The sequence below is a fragment of the Sinohyriopsis cumingii genome, chromosome 15 (genome assembly GCF_028554795.1).
Source record: "Sinohyriopsis cumingii isolate HCF-2022 chromosome 15, ASM2855479v2, whole genome shotgun sequence".
In the NCBI taxonomy this organism is placed as follows: Eukaryota; Metazoa; Mollusca; class Bivalvia; order Unionida; family Unionidae; genus Sinohyriopsis; species Sinohyriopsis cumingii.
In genome coordinates, this window is record NC_142975.1 from 21,913,607 (window position 1) to 21,934,393 (window position 20,787).

Below are 20,787 nucleotides of genomic sequence, written 5' to 3' on the forward strand. Positions count from 1 at the left end.
TCCTTTGTGTCTTCGGAAGACGTAAGGGTGAGGGCGTAGACACTGATGATGTTGACAGGACCTGCAACAGTGGTGAGGCGGATGGACAAGATACGCTCAGTGCCCCCTGTGGGAGGTTCAACCGAGGCCAGGAGATTGTTGTTGATGGCGAAGCCCACTCCGTGCTGGCGGGGCTCTTCAGTTTCTCGACCCTTCCAGAAGAAGATGTAGTTTTCCTCTCTGAGGGAGCCACTAGAGGCGAGCCTGCTTTCCTAGACGGCAGATATGCTGATATTTAGTCTGGTGAGTTCTCTATCGACGATGGCCGTCTTTCTGGTGTCGTCCACTTTCATGAGGTCGTCGGAGATGCCTGTGCACATCGTGCGTACATTTCAGCTTGCGAATCGAAGATCTAAGGTCTTCTTGACTGGTTTCTTGTTTTCTTTTGTCTGGTGTGGAATTTCCGTCTGCTTGTCATGCTGAGCAACACACTGAGCTCCAGACACCCACTGGAGCAGGCAGACGATGGCGGATCAACACCTTATTGACCGGGGCTGCCCGGCTTGAGGCTGGCGGTAGTCGGCCAGTGGGACATGATGATCCCTCCCACCGTCAAAGCTGACCCGTGGCGCCCCTTTCCTACGCCGTAAACTGTCAGCTTCCGTGTTGTTTCCTCACTCAGTAGCGAGACTGGACTGACCTCTCTAGGGCGCAAGCCTGGGAGTGGAGTATGGAGATCCTGGGCTGCCCAGACGTCAGGATCCCCCTCTCTTCCTTACCGGTGGGGTCCAAAGGAATGCTGAGCATGACATTTGGCACCAGTTTGAATGTAGGAGCTGCCGGAAGGAAGTCGTAGTCGACACCCAGCTGCCTTGGGGTCTCCACTCCGAATTTTCTGTCTGGGTTTACTCCCGTAGCCTTTCCTTCTCCCGAAGATATCTACAAGGCAGTGGAGCCATCATCCAATGGGACTTGGTGGATTTTGAATCAGAGTTTCCTTCTCCTAGACGAACTGCGTGACAAGGCTAACGAGTTTCATCTGCCCGTGTTTGGAGTCAGAGTTTCCCTTCTCTTAGAATGGTTGCCTGCCAAGGCTAACGAGCCCAGTTAGCCCACCCAGTTATACCGCCTAGCACTCGGTCGCGCCACACAGCAGGCTCTGTGAAAACATGGTGCCCCACGTGAAGGTGCTGCTGTGGACACAATAGTGTAGGAGAGGCCATATGCAAGTATCCTCCTGCCCAGCAGAGCGAGACAGTGGTCCTGCGGCGATCACTACACCTGGAAAGGAGAGGCTATGAGAGACGCGTCACTTTCCTTTGCAAGCGGGACGTCAGGTCCACGCCTTGCACACCCACCTCATTACATAAATTACGATTAATTACACAGAGAAGAATTGTAAATTTGGTAAGACTGACTGTCATGATAAGAGAGCCAAAGCAGTTGTATCTACAAATGTAGTGACTTTCAAAAAGTAGATTTTCGATCAGCTGGTAAATATTTTGATATTTGCGGGTATTAAATATACCTTGTCGCAAATAATATAACCATATCAGCGTATTCAAAGAAATATAATTAAAAGATAATGTTTCATTATTGTTGTAGGGAGATATCTCTTTCGTGCTTAAACTCTCTCCTGCAGAGTAATTCAGTAGTTCCTTGCTTGTTGCAACGTAATTGACCGCAAGAAGGGAGATAACGTAGTAGCATATCTTTCTCGCGTAGGTGGCGCTATACAGTTTCGCATTTTGCATAGGGTTAGGATTTTAAAGAAAAAGAATTTCCCCGGCTCTCCTCACTGGTTATAATGGCTATTTTAAAAAGACCTTGTATAGCTTAGGTATAATGCAAAGAACCTTTAATTCCCTTTATTTTGGTGTATGATTGATGGGTGTACTATGGGTTATAGAGTATACAGCTTGACCTTACTTCAAATGTGCACCTTTCAAAAAAGTGCTAGCTCTACTTGGTCATTTTCACTTCCTGAACTTCAGAGGTCAATTGTATAAAAAAGAGCCGATAACTTTTTTTACATTTTATATATTTGGTAATTCATTCATTGCACTTTCAGAAGCTGGTATTGCCTAGTCTGGCAAAATTCATTTTCCCTATTTTAATAGCTGCTGTGTATAGTGCACTTTAGACTAATTCAGACTGATTTTTAACACAAGGGTGCAGTCATTTTAGTTAGCAGTGTACTTAAATCATGTAAAATTTCCAAAAGTACAATATCCAAAAGAAATATCATCCACATTACATTAATGTAGCATAGAGATATGCCAACATTCTCTCCACTGTGCATGTTTTAAATGCGAACTACTTCACCTTACATATGTCACTCTCAAAAGTACATATTATCTGGTGAGCGCCACCGTAGAGCTTATTTTTATTGTCTTCGGAACTAATTATTAACCATCTGTGTGATAATTAATATCAGTTGAGTACCATAATTTTATGATAGTTCAAATTAGTCGAAGGATATTTGTACTTTATAACTTATCAACAAAATCAAGACAGAAAACTGTGCACAAACGTCCAGATTATAATCAGTACAGTTCAGTTTTTTCTAGATCTTGCTGTTATACAGAAATATATAACTTTTAAATCTGATTTTGTCAAAGGCATATATATATATATATATATATATATATATATATATATATATATATATATATATATATATATATATATATATATATATATATATATATATATATATAATAAAGTTACTTCATCATAAATTTTGAAATATATATCAGTAAGATTAGCAAAAAGCGCAGTAATATCGAAGCTAATTCTCATGATCGAGGGTTGTCGTTCGAAACCCGTGACTGAACATAATGTCGATGGTGGCGATAATCGCGATTTTTAAATAAGTGTGGGGCTCCAAAGCCCCTAAATATTTATGTAACCTCCTCACCAAAGCCGAACAACGTGGTGAGTGCGTTTTGCAATCTTCACGGGGTTTGATATTAGGGTGTGTACATGAAAATGAAAAGCCTAGACAACCCTCTGAATCTTTAAAATTTCGTTTCGTTTAGGGATTCGCTGGGTGGGGGAGGCGCGTATATGCAGTTTGGAGCCCTCCAAAAATAAATTTTAGTGTGATGTGAGCTCTAAATCTCATTGAAGGGTACCCCACAAAAACATGCAGAAAGAGTGTCAGACAAAACGAAAAGCCTCGTAGTGTGCCAATAAGACCATAAGAAAGATATCACAAAAGGACCCTATGGAAAGACACAAAGGTTAGTATGAAGGGACCCCGTGAATGATAACCGCTCATCATGCTACGGTTTATTTTTTGTTAAAAATTACATTTACATAAGTATATAAAAAGTATATAGTTACGAAAATAGTAATGACATTATTTCTGCAATTAAAAAATTCAGCTTGATCCAGAAAAAATTATTTGTGATTTTGAATTATTACAGGCAAGACAATTGGATGATAGATATGCACTACCAGCGGAGTATAGATTTATAAAGCAGATTCAACAGGCTATGTTCCAATATTTGGCTACTGTGACAGATACAGAAGTTAGACAGTTCGTATCTCTCTCAAGCGTGATTGAGAAAATTAGAACAAAATTAACTCAGGAAAGGAAACGAAAAAAATTATTAACACGCGCGTGAGGCAGTTGAAAATTTTTATGTCAGATCGTGAAAATGATGACAAAGTTATTAATAAAAGTGAAAGTAGTAAAGGTGGATTTTGAAAGTGAAATTAGTGAAGATGAAAGTTATGGCAACTGGGGTCCCTGTTGTGGCTAGATTTTTCCTTGACTTTGTCAATTTATTTCCTTTTATTATGTTATTATGTATTTATTTTTTTTGGTTATTTTTGTTACCGAGTATCAGTACGAAAATAAATTAACGTGAAAATCTATGATCTTACATATAAATAAGAATTAAGAATTTCTTGTCTTAAAGTAAGTAAGTGTCCGGTCTGGTCAGTAAGTTTGAAATTTATTCTTGATAATAACAGATTGACGACGTAGAAAAACATGTTTAACAGGCCGTTGTACGATCAAATATCCAGGAGGTACTTCAGGTGTAAATGTATATAGAATATATCCTTACCGAGCCCGACTAGACTTTTTAAAATCTATTTGAGAGCTGCCATCAATTACATCACATACAAAATTAACCGCGATTGTTGATGTGATATTTACAATTCCTGGTGAAATATGTATGCCGCCACCATACGGATCATTGTTATGTCTGAGAATTGTTGCTGTCGGGTTTAGTCTTCTCCATGACTTCAACAATTTTAGGAAAGTTTTTATTGATAGATCGTTGACTGATTTTTTAGCCCGTCGGTTCTGAATTCTGGTATTACAAATGTTGGTAATTCTAATTCATTAGTTATTTTATAATGATTGAGAAATACTTCTTTTAGAGTAGTGTCATATCTTTGATTTAATTGATCTGCACTTATTTCTTCATGAAAAAAACTTCTTAAGCAATAAGATAGTTCAATATCTGATACAGTTTTATTTAAGTGTTGTATTGTTTCAATAACTTGTTGTTTTACGTAATTAGTGTTATATTGTATGATACCAGAAAATAGGTTTTGTAGATTATTAAATACGCGTGCATGTTTAAGTTTAATCATCAGTAAAAGTATTTATAAATTCACAGAAAAGGTTTTTCAGTATTTATTTCATATATCGTTCTACCAAATTTTTTAACTATTTTACCATCATATGTAGTAAAATAGTTTTCAGATTAATCTCCAAGCAAATAACTTATTTTTCATGTTCCCACATAGTGCCACGGAACTTCTTCTCGATATTTTGGAATAGTTATTTTTTAAAAAATCATCTCTGAGGAATTCAGCAAGTTGTGGTTCTGGCGGTCCTTAATACTCTGGTTCTATTTCTGGCCATCCTAAATCAGATCGGATCGACTAATGATACATATCTACAACATAATCTTGCATAAATATTTATACCGCAGCTGATAAAGAAGGTTCATGAACCGTAATAGCTATTTTTTTATTCTCTTTCCATTAGAGAATTAATTATGCGCTGAAATTCGTCGTTGATTTGTTCGATTTGATAATTATCTGTAGGAATTCCGACAACTTGCCAATCAGGAGTTCCATCTGGTTTATTTTTATTTGCAAATACCAGTGAATTCTTTACTGGCAATCCACCAGATGATTTTGATCTGATATTTGGCCAGTTGTAATATGCTCGCATTTGTGCTAGCTCTATTTCTTTCGCTGGAATTGCTGTTGGAAAGTTAACACTCAATTCTGGATTAATTGATCTCTCTGATATCATCGTTGTTTTTGACGGAGCTTTATTAAGGACAATCTGTTGTAGTAATTCGTTCGGAGTCAACTTTATTTAAATCCTGATTTTCTAAATCAGGAGCGGATTCTATTAGTCATTGCTTCTTTGTAGATTTTAATCATCTCAGAGAACTCAAAATCTGATATTTTTCCATCACTAAGGGTTGTTGATAATAACGAGGATAATTTGGAGAATGTTATCGTCGCTATGTGTAATTTTATTATATAATCAAGCAATTTTGCATTTATTCATGTGCATATTTTTGGGCGATGATATTAAGAAGGCCAACAAGTGTTGTTGCAGCTGAAACACAAATTGTTACAACTGCTGGTGATGTCATTTTTATTGTCGATAATAATACGCCTGTTCCAGCGATAAGAGCAGACGCCGAATATACAATCATGTCAACAGCAACTACACGTATGCGATATTTTCTTTACTTTTACTGTATACTCGTCAACGATAGTTTTTAGTTTTGTTTGCCATTCACGTGCTCGATTGTATCTAAAACGTTGAACGTTGATTGGGGAGCTCATTATATTTCTATTATTTAGTAGTCAACTGAGGGGTTTCAGCGACAAATTCCAGACACCACCAGTTAGACGCTGCGGTTGATTTTTATCCAATTATTCTACAATAAACCTTTCTTTGTCTCCTTTATTTAACACTTTAGACACGTTTCCAGAAAAACTATCAGTTGAATGACGTCAGGGATACGTGGTAAATATGCTAAATTTTGCACCACTGAACACGGACATCCTATACACACCAACGATTTCCGCGGTATGTTTGATAGTGTTATTTTGCTCTGACCGTGTTGATGATCCTGATGACACTGCGTATACCACGTGGATAATTGCTTGTGGAGAATTTTAATTAGATTAAATATTTTAACGATATCATTTATAAAATCTTCTAGTTTTTTTCTCTCTAAAACCATCGTTATTACTCTGCGCTATCGTGATTAGCTCTAAAAATGATTTATGATCTCTTATAACACCTAATCGTTTGTTAATCGTTTCAATGTCTGACATAGCTGTTTTAATATCGCCGAGTTTTACGTAACAGTCAACAGACTTCCAAAGAAATCAACTGCGATTTTATTGAGTTTTTGAAAGCTTCTACGAAGATTTAAAAAATATTTACGTGATAATCACACTCAGCTTGTATTATAGCTATTGTCTACTTATTATTTGTTGAGGCATCTTCATAAGATATTGAATCTCTTAAAACAACTATTATATTTACATTCATGCTGAGTTCACCTGTCATTGTATCACCGGTAGAACGTAAACGATTAGCAACACTTTTTGTAAGTTCATTTCTAATAATTGCGATATATATATATTTGAGTGTCTGATTTTACCGCTGTCAGTAAATACTGGAATGTAATCCGTAGTAATACCGAGAACTCTACGAACTATGTCATTTCATCTGATATTATTCGTCTTTAAAACCCGTTATTATACTGAGAAAAAAATCAGCTTCACCTCTGTCAACTCAAGAGAGGTTCATAATATCGGCAAGTTCATCTTTAGTCGCGTAATTTGACAAATCAATATCATATTTTTCTTCTTGTCTTTGATAGAAGAAGATCTTCCGTAAATATCAACCATTATACTTTAAGATCTGTTTAAAACGATTGGCGGCTATTTGTATACTCGTGTACGACTTTATGAGGTGGTAATGATGATGACACAGCGTCGAGTACAGCATTTACTTCACGGCCACATATTGGCGGATCGGTTATTGTTTCTGTTGGTAATGTTGAAAACCAGACTGGATATTTTATTGTGTTTACGTAATTTTAAAATTCTTTTGGTGCAGCCAGTCTATCGAATCAAAATAAATAATTACACGTGGATTAATTGTATTTGCCACCCAATGAGTTCCAGGACCAGAACTGTTATCGAGATTAATAATACCAGTTTCAGTATTGTTTGGTTGCTTTGATAATTGATCACGCATAAAAACACCTCTAAAAATGTAACGTTTAATTTTTAGCAGCAACAAGTAAATCAAAATTTGACTTGGAAAGATTAACGAAGTGTTCCTGGAAGTATCATACCTTTTCTGTATCGATAAGGGGTTACTGGTAATCTTAGACCCCGACCGCATCTTTTTTTATTAATCCATTTCCTGTTATTATATTTTTCGCTGCTAATCCACAGCAGTTACAGCATCACCAAGTGCAACTTCTTTTACAAGAGCTGGGACTGCAGCGGCTATTAAACCTGGTATTACTACAAAAAATGGAAATATTCGAGTCTTTAACTGAGCCAGCTGAAAGATTAAGTCTAACGCCGGAATTTGAATGTTTGGCGCTATTAGAAGTGTCTGAGTTGGCATTCACTTAATGATAATTTATTTTGACCGCCTTTGAATTGTTCATTTTTTAGTGAAATTTTTAATCCACAATTTTTATTTGCTGATGCTTGAATAATTTTTTTATCTGACAAGGAGTCAGAGTAAGCTAACATGATGATAAGACATTTTTATAAATAGTAGGTTATTTTCAACTGCAAATGTTATATGTTTTCTATATGTGTATCAATCACTCGCAATGGCCCGCCAGTACCTTCAAGTATCATTGCTTTATCGCTAAGTATCATTGCGATTGCTCTATAATTAACACCAGCTCCTACGTTCACGCGAGCTTTAAAATGAATATCAACGACAGATTATTTGATCAATTATATATGCTCCAATGAAATATAATAGACCGGATATAGTGTTGTAAAATCGGTGATATTTGTAAACCGGTATCTATATTTTGATCACGTCCAATAAATGACATTAATCGATGATATGCACATGCTAAATTATTATTTTCAAAATATTTACGTTATATCTTCAGATGCTTCTTTATGTCCATTTATCTACAAGGAAGCTTCACTAACATTTAAATTCTCAAATATCATATGATTTGCTCATTTAATCGATTAGCATATTGTAAAGCAATAAAGATATTCCTCGGTGCAGACACTCCTTGTTGTGATGCAATATGCCATGCAAATAACCCAGCAATATTACTTTGAATGCTATCGGTAGTTACTATTAACCATGATAATAATGATTTTCCTCCTGATTTCATAAAACTAATTAACTTTTCTTCATCAACAATTGTTGGAGTCATTACAGGCATCCACAGTGAAAGTTTTGAATAATATTACTTTACCGGCAGTATCAGAATCGGCTTATCGCCTAATAGCATCATTATCATTATCTTTTCTTACAAGTACAACTGTATGTTTCGCTCCAAAGATAACGTTTCTGACATTTCTACAAAGTCCAAACATATGTGATAACGGAATTGCACATGAAAATCTTCTACCATCGCCTTTTAACATTGATTTACGTAAAGCTTCCATGAACAACCAGCCACATATTAGCATCAGCGTCATTGGCGGATGTTCTTGGTTGTCTTATATTATACGGTCTATGATCAAGATAGTTTTACTTTAGGAAGCATCATTGATGGACCAGCTGATCTTGTATAATAATCTGAATATCTAGCTAAATTTAATATCGTTGTAGCAACATCAACGTCTTTTTAAATTATTTCAATAATTCTTCCATCAAACAATGCCATAATTCCATTGTTAACAAAATCAACTATGGCATTATCACCATATGGTGTATTAAGAACAACATCTGTTATAAGTTCTCCTTCTACTTCGATAAATGCTTGAGCAAGTAAAAAATATCTGCTTGTATCTTGAATTTGTAGTTTGATTCATCCACGTTGATTTGGTTTACGTGCTTCATAAGAATAATATTGATAATTGCAAACAGATTCATTTTAAAGAACTGATACGTCCATATCAAATGCTGGATCGGATATACGTTTAAACATTTTATTATAACTATCTTCATCTAACATGAAGACCACTTCCTGAAATAAATCTTGTATTTACCGGCGTAATTTCGTTAGTCAATTTTGTAGGAACAACTTCATTAACAGCCAACTCTGCTAGTTATTGATTGGCAGTTTGATTTATTATTTGACTAACATTTGCAGGCATAATTTCAGTACTGGGAAATTTTACTGGTTGTAGTTTTCTTCGTACTAATTGAGCTAATCTCTTTGATTGCTGAATATGCTTTACCAGCAACATTACCAACAGCACTGATACCTTTATCGTGAATAGCGTCAATAGCTTTCATTCCTAGTTGTTTTGCAATTGGTACTGCTTTTGGAGCTATCCTTTTGAATAAACCTTGAACAACATCATCAAGTCCATCTCTGTAAATCACTTTATATGTTGGTAATTGTAAATTTACTACTCTGATCATTTCAGGCAAAAGTTGAACATTGTGTGTAATCATTTTTAAAATTACATGTTGATTAATTAATTTTTTTCAGTCACTGTAATAATCATCAACAATTTCATTAATGAAAGAATGATAAACATTATGATCCATAACACCACCTGTAAATAATCTTTGACAAATGTCAGATATTTCATCAATAATTTCTGGAGAATTATTTCCTGCATGTTTTCCTCTGATCAGAATTCCAAGTTGGTCAACATTGGCAAGAACACTGTCGAGACAAGTTCATATTCCACTTCCTGTTCATCATACATTTCACTATAAACATTTCCTCTTTCTACTTCTTGTTGTAATTCTTTTCTTCTTTCATCTATTATATCTACAAATGTTCAAACAAAATCTTTTTCACATAATCTATCATTACCAAATCAAGCAACAAATACATCCAATCCCTTTCTGGAAACTTTTCAAATGGAAGTTTTAAATAATTACTTTTTTCATTAGATTTTACAACAGTATCTTCAGAATAATCTGCATAATCTGCATAATCTGATAGTTTGTAAACCATTATGTGTAAATCTACTGATAATAAATAGCCTGTTTCAACTTGCTCTTTAGTAAGTCTTTATTGTTGTGATCTAGGAGAAAGAGTTGTGTGAGTTTGGAAAACGTTTGTGCAGGTCTAGGAGAAGAAGGTTGTGTGGGTCTAGGAGATTGTGGAAGAGGGTTATTAAATTCTGATTGTGGTTATTGAGGTTGTTCTCGTTTTTTTTACTTCTTGAAATTGTTGAAAATCAGGATCATCAGCTTTAAGAAAACCTTGATTAGTATTATATCTTATTGATATTTTTTATTGAAATGTCAGTGATATTACAATAACAAAATATCATTATATTTTCAGAATTTTTAACAAACTCTCAGTGAAATTTCAATCACAATTTCCCACTGATATTTTCAGAAATGTTGGCAGTCAGTGAAATTTCAATGACAAAATTTCACTGATATTTTCAGAAATTTTGGTAAAATCTCCTAAAATACCATAATTTTAGTGAAAAAAGACATTTGAGTGAATGTCAAAAAATGTTCACTGTGATTTTGCCTAAATTTCAATCACATTTTCACTAGGGTGTGATTTTTGTAGAGCATGTTTTAATAGGAAGCCAAAAAAAAGCTATTTTTCAGAGTATACATCAGATCAAGCCCAAAATCCACCTTGCACCAAATTTTCTAAGTCCAAAGATTCATCTATGCTTGTAATACCAGGTATTAATTTTCTGATCATGTTTACATTTTCTCTACATTTTTGGTCATGTCTTTGTCTGTTTTTAAAACATCTATGGATATAAATTAAAGAAAACTGACATGCATGTGTTTCTTCAAATTTATATGAGTATATAGTTATCCTTCCACATCAGCTACACTGACATATACATGTATTCTAACTCTCACCAATATTTCTATTTGAATCAGATAGTTTAGGTTATTTATTTTCCAGTGAGTAAATTCCATGATGCTATAATACATGAGCCTGCTTTCCATATGGAAAAAAGTGCTTATGGATTAAAGTTGCAACTTTATTCGATATGGAATTTTCACTTGCTATGAAGTACTTAAGTCCATAAGTTTTTCAGTCCATATCTCTTCCATACGGTTTCCTGAAGTATTCTGCATGGAATGCATGAGAAATTTCTGTACAGGTAAATCGTAAACGAAATGCACAAACATGTAAAAAGCCACTGTAAGGAATTTCAGACACATTATCAATGCAAAACCCATTCAGTTGTCTGTAAATGATAAATATAAAACAAATGTAGAATGTCAAAGGTTGTAGGGCTCTCAGAGTATATATTACTTATATATTACTTAGTATGGACTACTTATATATTAATTAGTATGGACTACTTATATATTACTTAGTGTGGACTACTTATATATTACTTAGTATGGACTACTTATATATTACTTAGTATGGACTACTTGTATACTACTTAGTATGGACTACTTATATATTACTTAGTATGGACTATTTGCATATTACTTAGTATGGACTACTTATATATTACTTAGTATGGACTACTTATATATTACTTAGTATGGATTATTTATATACTACTTAGTATGGACTACTTATATATTACTTAGTATGGACTACTTATATATTACTTAGTATGGACTACTTATATATTACTTAGTATGGACTACTTATATATTACTTAGTATTGACTATTTGTATATTACTTAGTATGGACTACTTATATATTACTTAGTATGGACTACTTATATATTACTTAGTATGGACTACTTATGTATTACTTAGTATGGACTACTTATATATTACTTAGTATGGACAACTTATATATTACTTAGTATGGACTACTCATATATTACTTAGTATGGACTACTTATATATTGCTTAGTATGGACTATTTATATATTACTTAGTATGGACTATTTATATATTACTTAGTATGGACTATTTATATATTACTTAGGATGGACTACTTATATATTACTTAGTATGGACTACTTATATATTACTTAGGATGGACTACTTTTGCACAATATAGATGGAGTTCATCTGTACAAACCAATATTAATCACATAATCAAAGTTCAATAAGTGCATCTAAACATGTACTAGATGTCAATTCAATTATACTCTATGCTGTTATGTTTGAGTCTTTAAACTGGCTTTCATTTGACAAAAGAAATTCATAACATAGTCATATTTTGGTCATTAATCCCTTCATAATTTAATACCATTTACCTGATTGATATGTTAGTCCAAACCAACAATTCTATATCTCTATGTACTCTGTAAGATCAGCATCAAACTGATGTATAAACTACCAAACACCAAGAATTACTTCATTGAAAAGTCATTTACATGACTGGACCAAACACCAAGAATTACTTCACTGAAAAGTCATTTACATGACTGGATCAAACACCAAGAATTACTTCAATAAAAAGTCATTACTTCATTGAAAAGTCATTACTTCATTGAAAAGTCATTTACATGACTGGATCAAACACAAAGAATTACTTCATTGAAAAGTCATTACTTCATTGAAAAGTCATTACTTCATTGAAAAGTCATTTACATGACTGGATCAAACACCAAGAATTACTTCATCGAAAAGTCATTACTTCATTGAAAAGTCATTTACATGACTGGATCAAACACCAAGAATTACTTCACTGAAAAGTCATTTACATGACTGGATGTACCAACTAGAATCAGAAACCACCTATGCAAGTTCTAAGTGACATATTTGTGTGACATTAACTCACAAATTGTTAATGTTAATTTTCTTTTACAAATAAATTCAGATACTTGAAATAGGGGAGGGTGAATAATTTTAACTGGCAACAATAGAATAAAATAAGACAAACTGTGCAAGCTACACAAATAATATAATAACACATAACACTAATATTGCATGCACTCACACATTCCCACTTGCACTACCTGAGGCTCATGATCATGAAACTAGAAATTAAATAATAGGATTAATTAATAAATCTATTTTGAGTCATATTATTCAGTTCTCTTTTCTATTGTTCAGTTTTGTTATTTCAAAGGAACTTGCCAATATTGAATTTTTCCATGTGTATCTTGATCCGTATATCACAAAACATATTTGTGTCTTGAATTTTGCAAGGTTTATCATCAATATGTCACTGTAATATATACGTATTCAAGCAGAATCATCATCTACTCATGGCCACAATTCATTACTAATTTCCTGTTCAATAAATCTGCACACTATATTTGATTTTTGTGCTCATGTTTTTAAGCTTTAAGTGACACTGGTCAGAATGCTCTTCAAATGTCCGTCTTGCGGATTTGCTGGCTTCTGTCTCTGACTGTCCATCTATCTATGATTCTTTTATATTCCAAAATACACCAATTTATACATAGCAACTTGCTTTTTGCACAACACAGGTATCTTGTAGGAAAACATGCTTTTCCATAAACTTTCATTGTCAGTATTGCTAAACAAGCACATTCTGTGTCCAGTCTAAGCAGCCTGCCATGCTAAAACTATCAATTCAGTGGGTTTATGTGACATCAGTATTGTTATTATTATTATCATTATTACAAGTATTATTATTATTATTGTTATTATTGTTATTATTATTATTATTATTACAAGTATTATTATTATTACATAAAGATCACCTACTCATACAGCCCAGTTTCAGCATCCTGATGCATTGTGTATCTTTTATGGATAGATTAGACTGTGTATTATATGACCATTACAATGGAACTGTTTCTTGGTGATTTGTAACCATACAATCTTTCTTCCAGTCAGTGTAGATGATCATCATTTCACATCTTTTTTGTTCTTTTGACAGGAAATTCAAGGTTACAAGATTAATAGGGTCAAGCACACCATAACATGGATTGCCATTGTTTTGACAGCTGGCCTTCTCAGACTTGTCTTCTACTGGATGCCACATTGGATGGTGATGTGTACCCATGACAGATGCTCTCTTAATCTTGCTGAAGTTGTCCTTCTTTTGGTATGCAACACCTTCATATGAGATACAAAGATGTATACTTTTAATAATTGAAATTTAGATATCGCACTTTCAATTTCACATTGATTTATTAATTTTATATGTATTCTGCTGAAGCTCTCTGAAAGGTTTAGTAAAGTTGCACATTGTTTTGTCGTGATATGGTATTTCTGAGAGGTGATAATGTTTTGTTGTTATATGGTATATCTGAGGTGATAGTGTTTAATGTCATGGTGTTTTGTTGTGATATGTTATTTCTGAGAGGTGATAGTGTTTTGTTGTGATATGTTATTTCTGAGAGGTGATAGTGTTTTGTTGTGATATGGTATTTCCGAGAGGTGATAGTGCTTAATGTCACCTACAGAAGATACATTCGTAACTGAGGCAAATCAGATGTGGTTACTTATTTCGAGATATGTGGCAGGATGTGCAATCTCCCCTCAAGTATACAGTATTAAATGTTTTATACCATATGTTGGTGAACAAGCATTCTTGTAACTGAATAACTATTGGATTGGTACAAATTAAATAAACTGTGTACTTGATTGATTTAAATTGTTTTGACTGTTACTGGCACAAAATAAACAAAAACCAGATGTGATGTGTGAATATCCAAAATCATATCTATCTAGCTGTGAGTCAGTGAGTCACTATCTTTTGCCAACTGTTAGTTAATTATTATTTTTCAAAATACCAGTGGACTTCCAGAAAAATGTTCTGTCCAAGGCATTGCATGACATAAATAGATTATTTTTTTATGTTTTACCTAAACATGACAACGTCTGCTGCCACACTGGTTAGACATCTGAACAATTTGTACTACATCATATGCAATAATTCAATGTTTAAGAACTTCATTACTTTTCATCTACATGATGTGAAATGTTCACAATGAATTCAAAATTATATCACTAATAAAGTGATCAAAATATTTAAAGAATGATTCAGCTTTACAGAAAATGCTGTGCTAATGAGAAATATGGCTATCTAGCTTCTAACAAAGTGTCAGTCAGTTACAGCTGTAGATTTTGTGCTTACATTAAGATAACATTTTTCAATTTATCATTGCACTAAACTTGACAATTGAAAGTTAGGTAAAGTAGACCTGATATTAGCTAGCAATTATCACCCATGGATATTGTTCCCCTAATGGTAATACAGTATTAAATACTGTTTGAAATGTTAATATAAATTCACTATTGACATACAAAGAAAAGAAAATTCAGAAAATATTTTTAATAATATTTAAAACAGTATGTTTATGATAATAACAAGTATTGTCATTAAGAATATCACTGGAGTTATGTTCTTTCAACAGATATTATGTAAAAGATAACTTTAACTCACCAAATCACCAGCATTCATATTATTTTGATTGTACACACTTGTGTACTTTGTACTGTTTATGAGTTTGGAGTATGTTTTAGTTGGATGGTCCAGTCAAGTAATTGTCTACTGCAATGTAACTCATGTGGGGATGTTTTGTGAAATGCTGGATTGAGTAGTAAAGTTTGTTCTAACATACTCATAATAGACTTGTGGAAATGTATATAATGAAAAATAGTTGGACAATTTATTCCTGTTTTCTTATTTCATATTTTCTTGTTCTAATATCAGTCTATAGATCTGTTTAATGTTGTGTTTGGATATAATTTGAGAGGAAACCACTTGTTTGGATTATACATTGAAATTAAGAAGTGCTCTTCTTGACAAAGCCATTGTGATACACCAAGACTGATTATTCATCAACACATTTGAGACCCTGGAATTTATTCAGAACACTCAATTTTGTTTGACTTATGTATAATTATTTAGGATTGTATTGGGTTTAAATCATAATACTGTCAGGTCCTTTAAAATTTTTGTTTTATAACTAAATAATAATTAATTTATTTGTTATGTTTAATAAATTTGTTGGTTTTGTTTCTTTCTGTTACTTAGTTTATGACCATACAGTCATAATAGAAATAGTTTCCTTTTGAAATTTACAGTCATTTGGTTTTGGAATTTTCTTAGTTGTTCCTGGTATTTTGTTTTCACATAGTGAAAGCCACAAGCTTTAAAAAGTCATCTAGAGTGGAGATCTTTGTTCCTAATCCAACAGAAAAAGGAGTAGTATCTTTGAATGTTGACTTACAGCTAATTAGAATTAATTGGAATTAGAGTTAAGAAGGCTTCAGTTACAGAAAGAAATGATGCAAAGACAGAAAGAAAAAGAAGAATGAGAAAGAGAAATTCAGATTAAGAAAGAAGAAAGAGACAGACAAAGAGAAGAAATAAAATGAAAATGCAAATGAAAAAATAAGAAATAGAAATGCAAATGAAAACACAAATGCATAAAGAAAAATGGAAATGCAATTAAAATTAAAATAGTTAGATCTGGCAAGTAGAATACACTCTCCCATTTTGTACACAAATGCAGGTTTTGATGTTATCAGAAATATCAAAATAGTACCCATTTTATTAGAAAAAGAAGTAGATCAAATTTATTTTAAATGGTCAAGGAAGCACTGGACTATTTTTTATACAAACTGTACTTGCTGGCAGAGCTCATGATATTTACATTTCACTGTCAATATAACCATATGCTGATTATAATATGGTTAAAAAATATATCTTGAAGTGTTATGAGTTGGTACATGAGATATATCAGCAAAGATTGAAGAATTGAAAGAAAGGAACTGACAAAACCTAAATCAATCTTGGATGGAAAATAGAATGCCAATTTTATGAGGGGCTCATCTTAAAAGGTTGCTATAGATTATGACAACCTTAGACAACTATATTAGTTGAAGAGTTCAAGAATTACTTCCATAGTGATGTCAAGACCTTTCTTGATGAGCAAAAGTTAGGAACCTGGGAAGATTCTGCTGCTGCAGCTGAAGATTATTCCTTGTCTCATAAAGTTTCATTTGTCAATAAATTTTCCTCTCAGCAGGTTTTTTGTAAGAAATCATCTCAGTTTTATATGAGTACTTCCAATTCTCAATTTGGCACAACTTTTAGGAATCAAAACTTCAGATAAGACTGATCAGAAATTCTTTTTTTTCCTATGTGCATTTATTGTAAGAAAATAGGATATCTTAATTCTGATTGCTACAATTTTAAAAATAAGCATCAGAATAAAGATGAGGTATTCCAAATGTTTCTTTTTCTAAGAGGTCAAGGTTACTGTTATATGATTAAGTCAATACATTATTGAGTTAAACAAATCCAAGTCTGATTTTATAATGGAGAATCATGAACCATTCAAGTTAAAAGGTTTTGCATCACTTATGGGTGATCCTGCCAAGCCTATTCCAGTTAAAATATTAATAGACACAGGTTCTTCTCAGTCTTTTATTGTCCTGCATTCTGCCTTAATCTGAAAAGTGTTCTTCCAGTGAATGTTTTCTTACTCAGTGGGTGCATTGTGGCTCTATTAGCATTACTCTCCATTGTGTAAATTTGTCATCAAACTTAGTTTCAGGACCTGTGAAAGTCAGAGCGGTGTTTCTTTGCCCATTGAGGGTATTCTTTTATTGCTAGGGAATGGTTTAGCTGGAGATAAGATTGTGGTTAATCCATTTGTACTGATAAGCCTTGTTTGAATCAAAAGGTTGACTCTGTCGAGATTGAAATCCCTGATTCATACCTTGATTGTATAGTTACCTGAGATATGGAAAAAATAACAGTTGAGAATGATGTTGATCAGGAAATTTTCCCTTTAGCTTATGTATTTATTGCTTAATCTTGCTCCTGGTATTAATCAATTTTATTGATGACAGGGATCCTTATTTTGCTATGCATTCTCTCAGTTCTAATCAGAGTGACAAAAATCAACAACTTGCTCTCAAACAGGAAAGAGATCTTGAGATCTCCTGTTTGTTTCAGAGGGCTGTTAGAGAAAGTGAAGTCACATATGTAGCAGCTGTGTTATTTTGCAAAATATGGGATCTTATGAGAAAATGGAGACCACCTGAAGTACTACTCACTGGTAATGAGTGGTCAGTGAGCTATCCAATTGTTTTTCCTAAGTCTTATAGACAGGAAATTCTTAGCTTAGCTCATGAAACTATTTTAGCTTGTCATTTAGGAGTCAGTAAAATGTATCACAAGTTCTTAAATCATTTTATTGACTGAAAATCAAATATGATGTTTCTAAGTACTGTGGATCTTATCAAACTTGATAAATGGCTGGTTTTAATCCTTTTCAACTAGTTTTTGCACATAGTGTCTATGTACAATTGAAGTCAAAGGCTTGTGAAATAACTAGAACTAATACTCAATCTACTGAATAAAAACCAAATTTAAGTATGATAAAAATGCAGAGGAAAGGAGTTTTCAGTCTACTGATAGAATTCAGGCTCTCTTGGTCATAACTCAGAAACCCCTGTAGGCTATATACTATGGCCCTTATACAGTTAAAAGAAAGTAATTGACTTAACTGATATCATGAATGCCCCTGGGAGGCAGCAATAGAAACAACTCTGCCATATAAATACACTACAGGAGTATGTTGATAGAGATAGACCTGTTATTCATTCATTTAACTGAGTTGTAACTCCTGCAAAATTGCAAATAGAGGATTTAAATGATGGCATACAATTGGACTGTAATAATTTTATTTTAAATAGTCCTTGGAATTCAGAAATGTTAAGAATCTGGACCAGAAGCTTTCACATTTATAGCCATAATAGAAGAGTGATCTGTAACAGCTGTTAGGTGAATATGAGCATCTGTTTCTAGAATTACAAACCTGACCAAATAAAATCTACCATGAAATTGCAGATTCTACACCTGTGAAACAATATCCTTACTGGATGAATCCTCTCAAGCAGGAATGTTTCAAAAAGGAAATTCAGTATTTGCTGGAGAATGATTTTAATGAACCAAGTAAATTAACTGGAATTCACCATATATTCTAGTGCTGAAATCAGATACCACACTAATTACAAAATCTGTGAACAGTATCACCAAAACAGATTGATTTCCGATACCAAGAAATGATGATTACATTGACAAAATTGGAAATGCAAGTTGCATCACCAGATGAGATATTTTGAAAGGATTTATGACCAATAAATGCATAAATCTTTCTTTTTCTTTATGAGGGGAAGTGTGATGTATATCTATATTGTATATAATATTTTTTACATGACTGTATCCATATTGTGTGTAACCTTTTGGCACATGTATGTAGGTTGCATAAGAACTATAAATAAGTTGTCATGATCCTTAATAATAATATGAATAATAAACATGTTTATGAGCTTGGAGAAAATTCTGAATGGATGGTTAAGTCAGGTGACAGTACTGTGATGTAAGTCACATGGATGGGTATTTGTGAAATGAGAGGCTGCATAGTGATGTTTGTCACATAGGGTTATATTACAACATATATTAGTAATAGACTCATGCAAATGTATATAAGGAGAGTTCAACAATTAATTTTTTTCTATATTATTATTTCCTATGTTCTTGATTTAGTATAAGTTTGCAGATGTGTTTAATGTTAAGCTTGGACATAATGTGAGGAAAACCATTTGTTTGCATTACTCATTGAAACTAGAGAGTACTCTGACTCTGGACTAAAATATTATTCAAGGATTATTGTGAATTTATTCAAAAGAGTACTGGAAATTATGATATATCAAAGCTGTTTGCACATCAACACATTCAATTCTTTTTTAATTATGTAAAATTTGTTTAGATTATTTTGGATTTAATTCATAATGCTGTAAATTTACTTAAAAGTTTCCATTTTAATGTAAATAATTAGTTCATTATCTTATTTAGGTTTAAAAGAAATGTTGGTTTGCTTCTTTCTGTTACTTAGTTTATGATCATAAACTCTCAATACAATCTGGGACTTTATTCCTACAACATTTTGTCCCATGTCATGAAATTTAAGAGATATATCCCAACATTTGGTACACCTAAGCATCTGGCTAAATGTTAAGATGCATTCAAAAGTAACCCCAAACATGCATTTCCTATCCCTGAATCAGGTGAAAATGAAAAGAATCTCCAGGGGACGATGAGTTCATTCATCTACAGTCCCCAACAACTACCTCTACTTAAAGAATATAAATCACAGTTGTAAAATATGTCTTGGAAGGATTCCATTCCATATGTGTTTGGTATTATGTTCTGTTCTCTTTAATCATACATAGTCTGTAATATTAATAATAATAAGACTTTATGATTGCTCTAAACTTGACAATTGATATTTAGGTCAATGATTAGACCTGATCATAGTTATCACCCATGGATTATTGTTCCACTTATTGTAATAACAGTGGTACATAATGCTTTTAAAAGACATTAGAATACTCACTCAAGTACTGTTTCAAATGTTAATACAAATTTCCTACTGACATACAAAGAGAAGAAAATTTAGAAAATATTTTTAAAATTATTCAGAACAGTATGTTTATGATTTTAAAAGGTACTGTCATTAGCAATAACACTTGAGTTACGTTCTTTCATTTAATGTTATATAAATTATCACTTCCACTCTCCAAGCCACCAGTATTCTTAATACTTTGATTGTACACATTTGTAGATATCTAAGGTTACATGTACATTCTGAGATTTTAAATCTATTTTTATTGATGTATAAACATTGAATTGGTACATTATGCCCACAACATAGATTCGTTTGGGTTCCAATCTTTGTAGACATGAAATAAAACCTCTTTACAATTTTACATAATACAGCTA

At 33.0% G+C, this 20,787-nt stretch overlaps 1 protein-coding gene across 3 annotated transcripts in view; it reads left to right on the top strand.

The window, feature by feature from the left end:
- Nucleotides 1-20,787, top strand: part of LOC149781393 (uncharacterized) — an 84,304-nt gene that overhangs the window by 41,461 nt on the left and 22,056 nt on the right. For all 3 annotated transcript variants that reach the window (XR_016414503.1, XM_089934744.1, XM_089934743.1), the window contains exon 3: nucleotides 13,918-14,085. Coding sequence is in view for 2 of the 3 variants with exons in the window: in XM_089934744.1 (XP_089790870.1) it covers nucleotides 13,918-14,085 (168 nt within the window). In the remaining variant the exon portion in view is untranslated. The remainder of the gene's footprint in view (nucleotides 1-13,917; nucleotides 14,086-20,787) is intronic.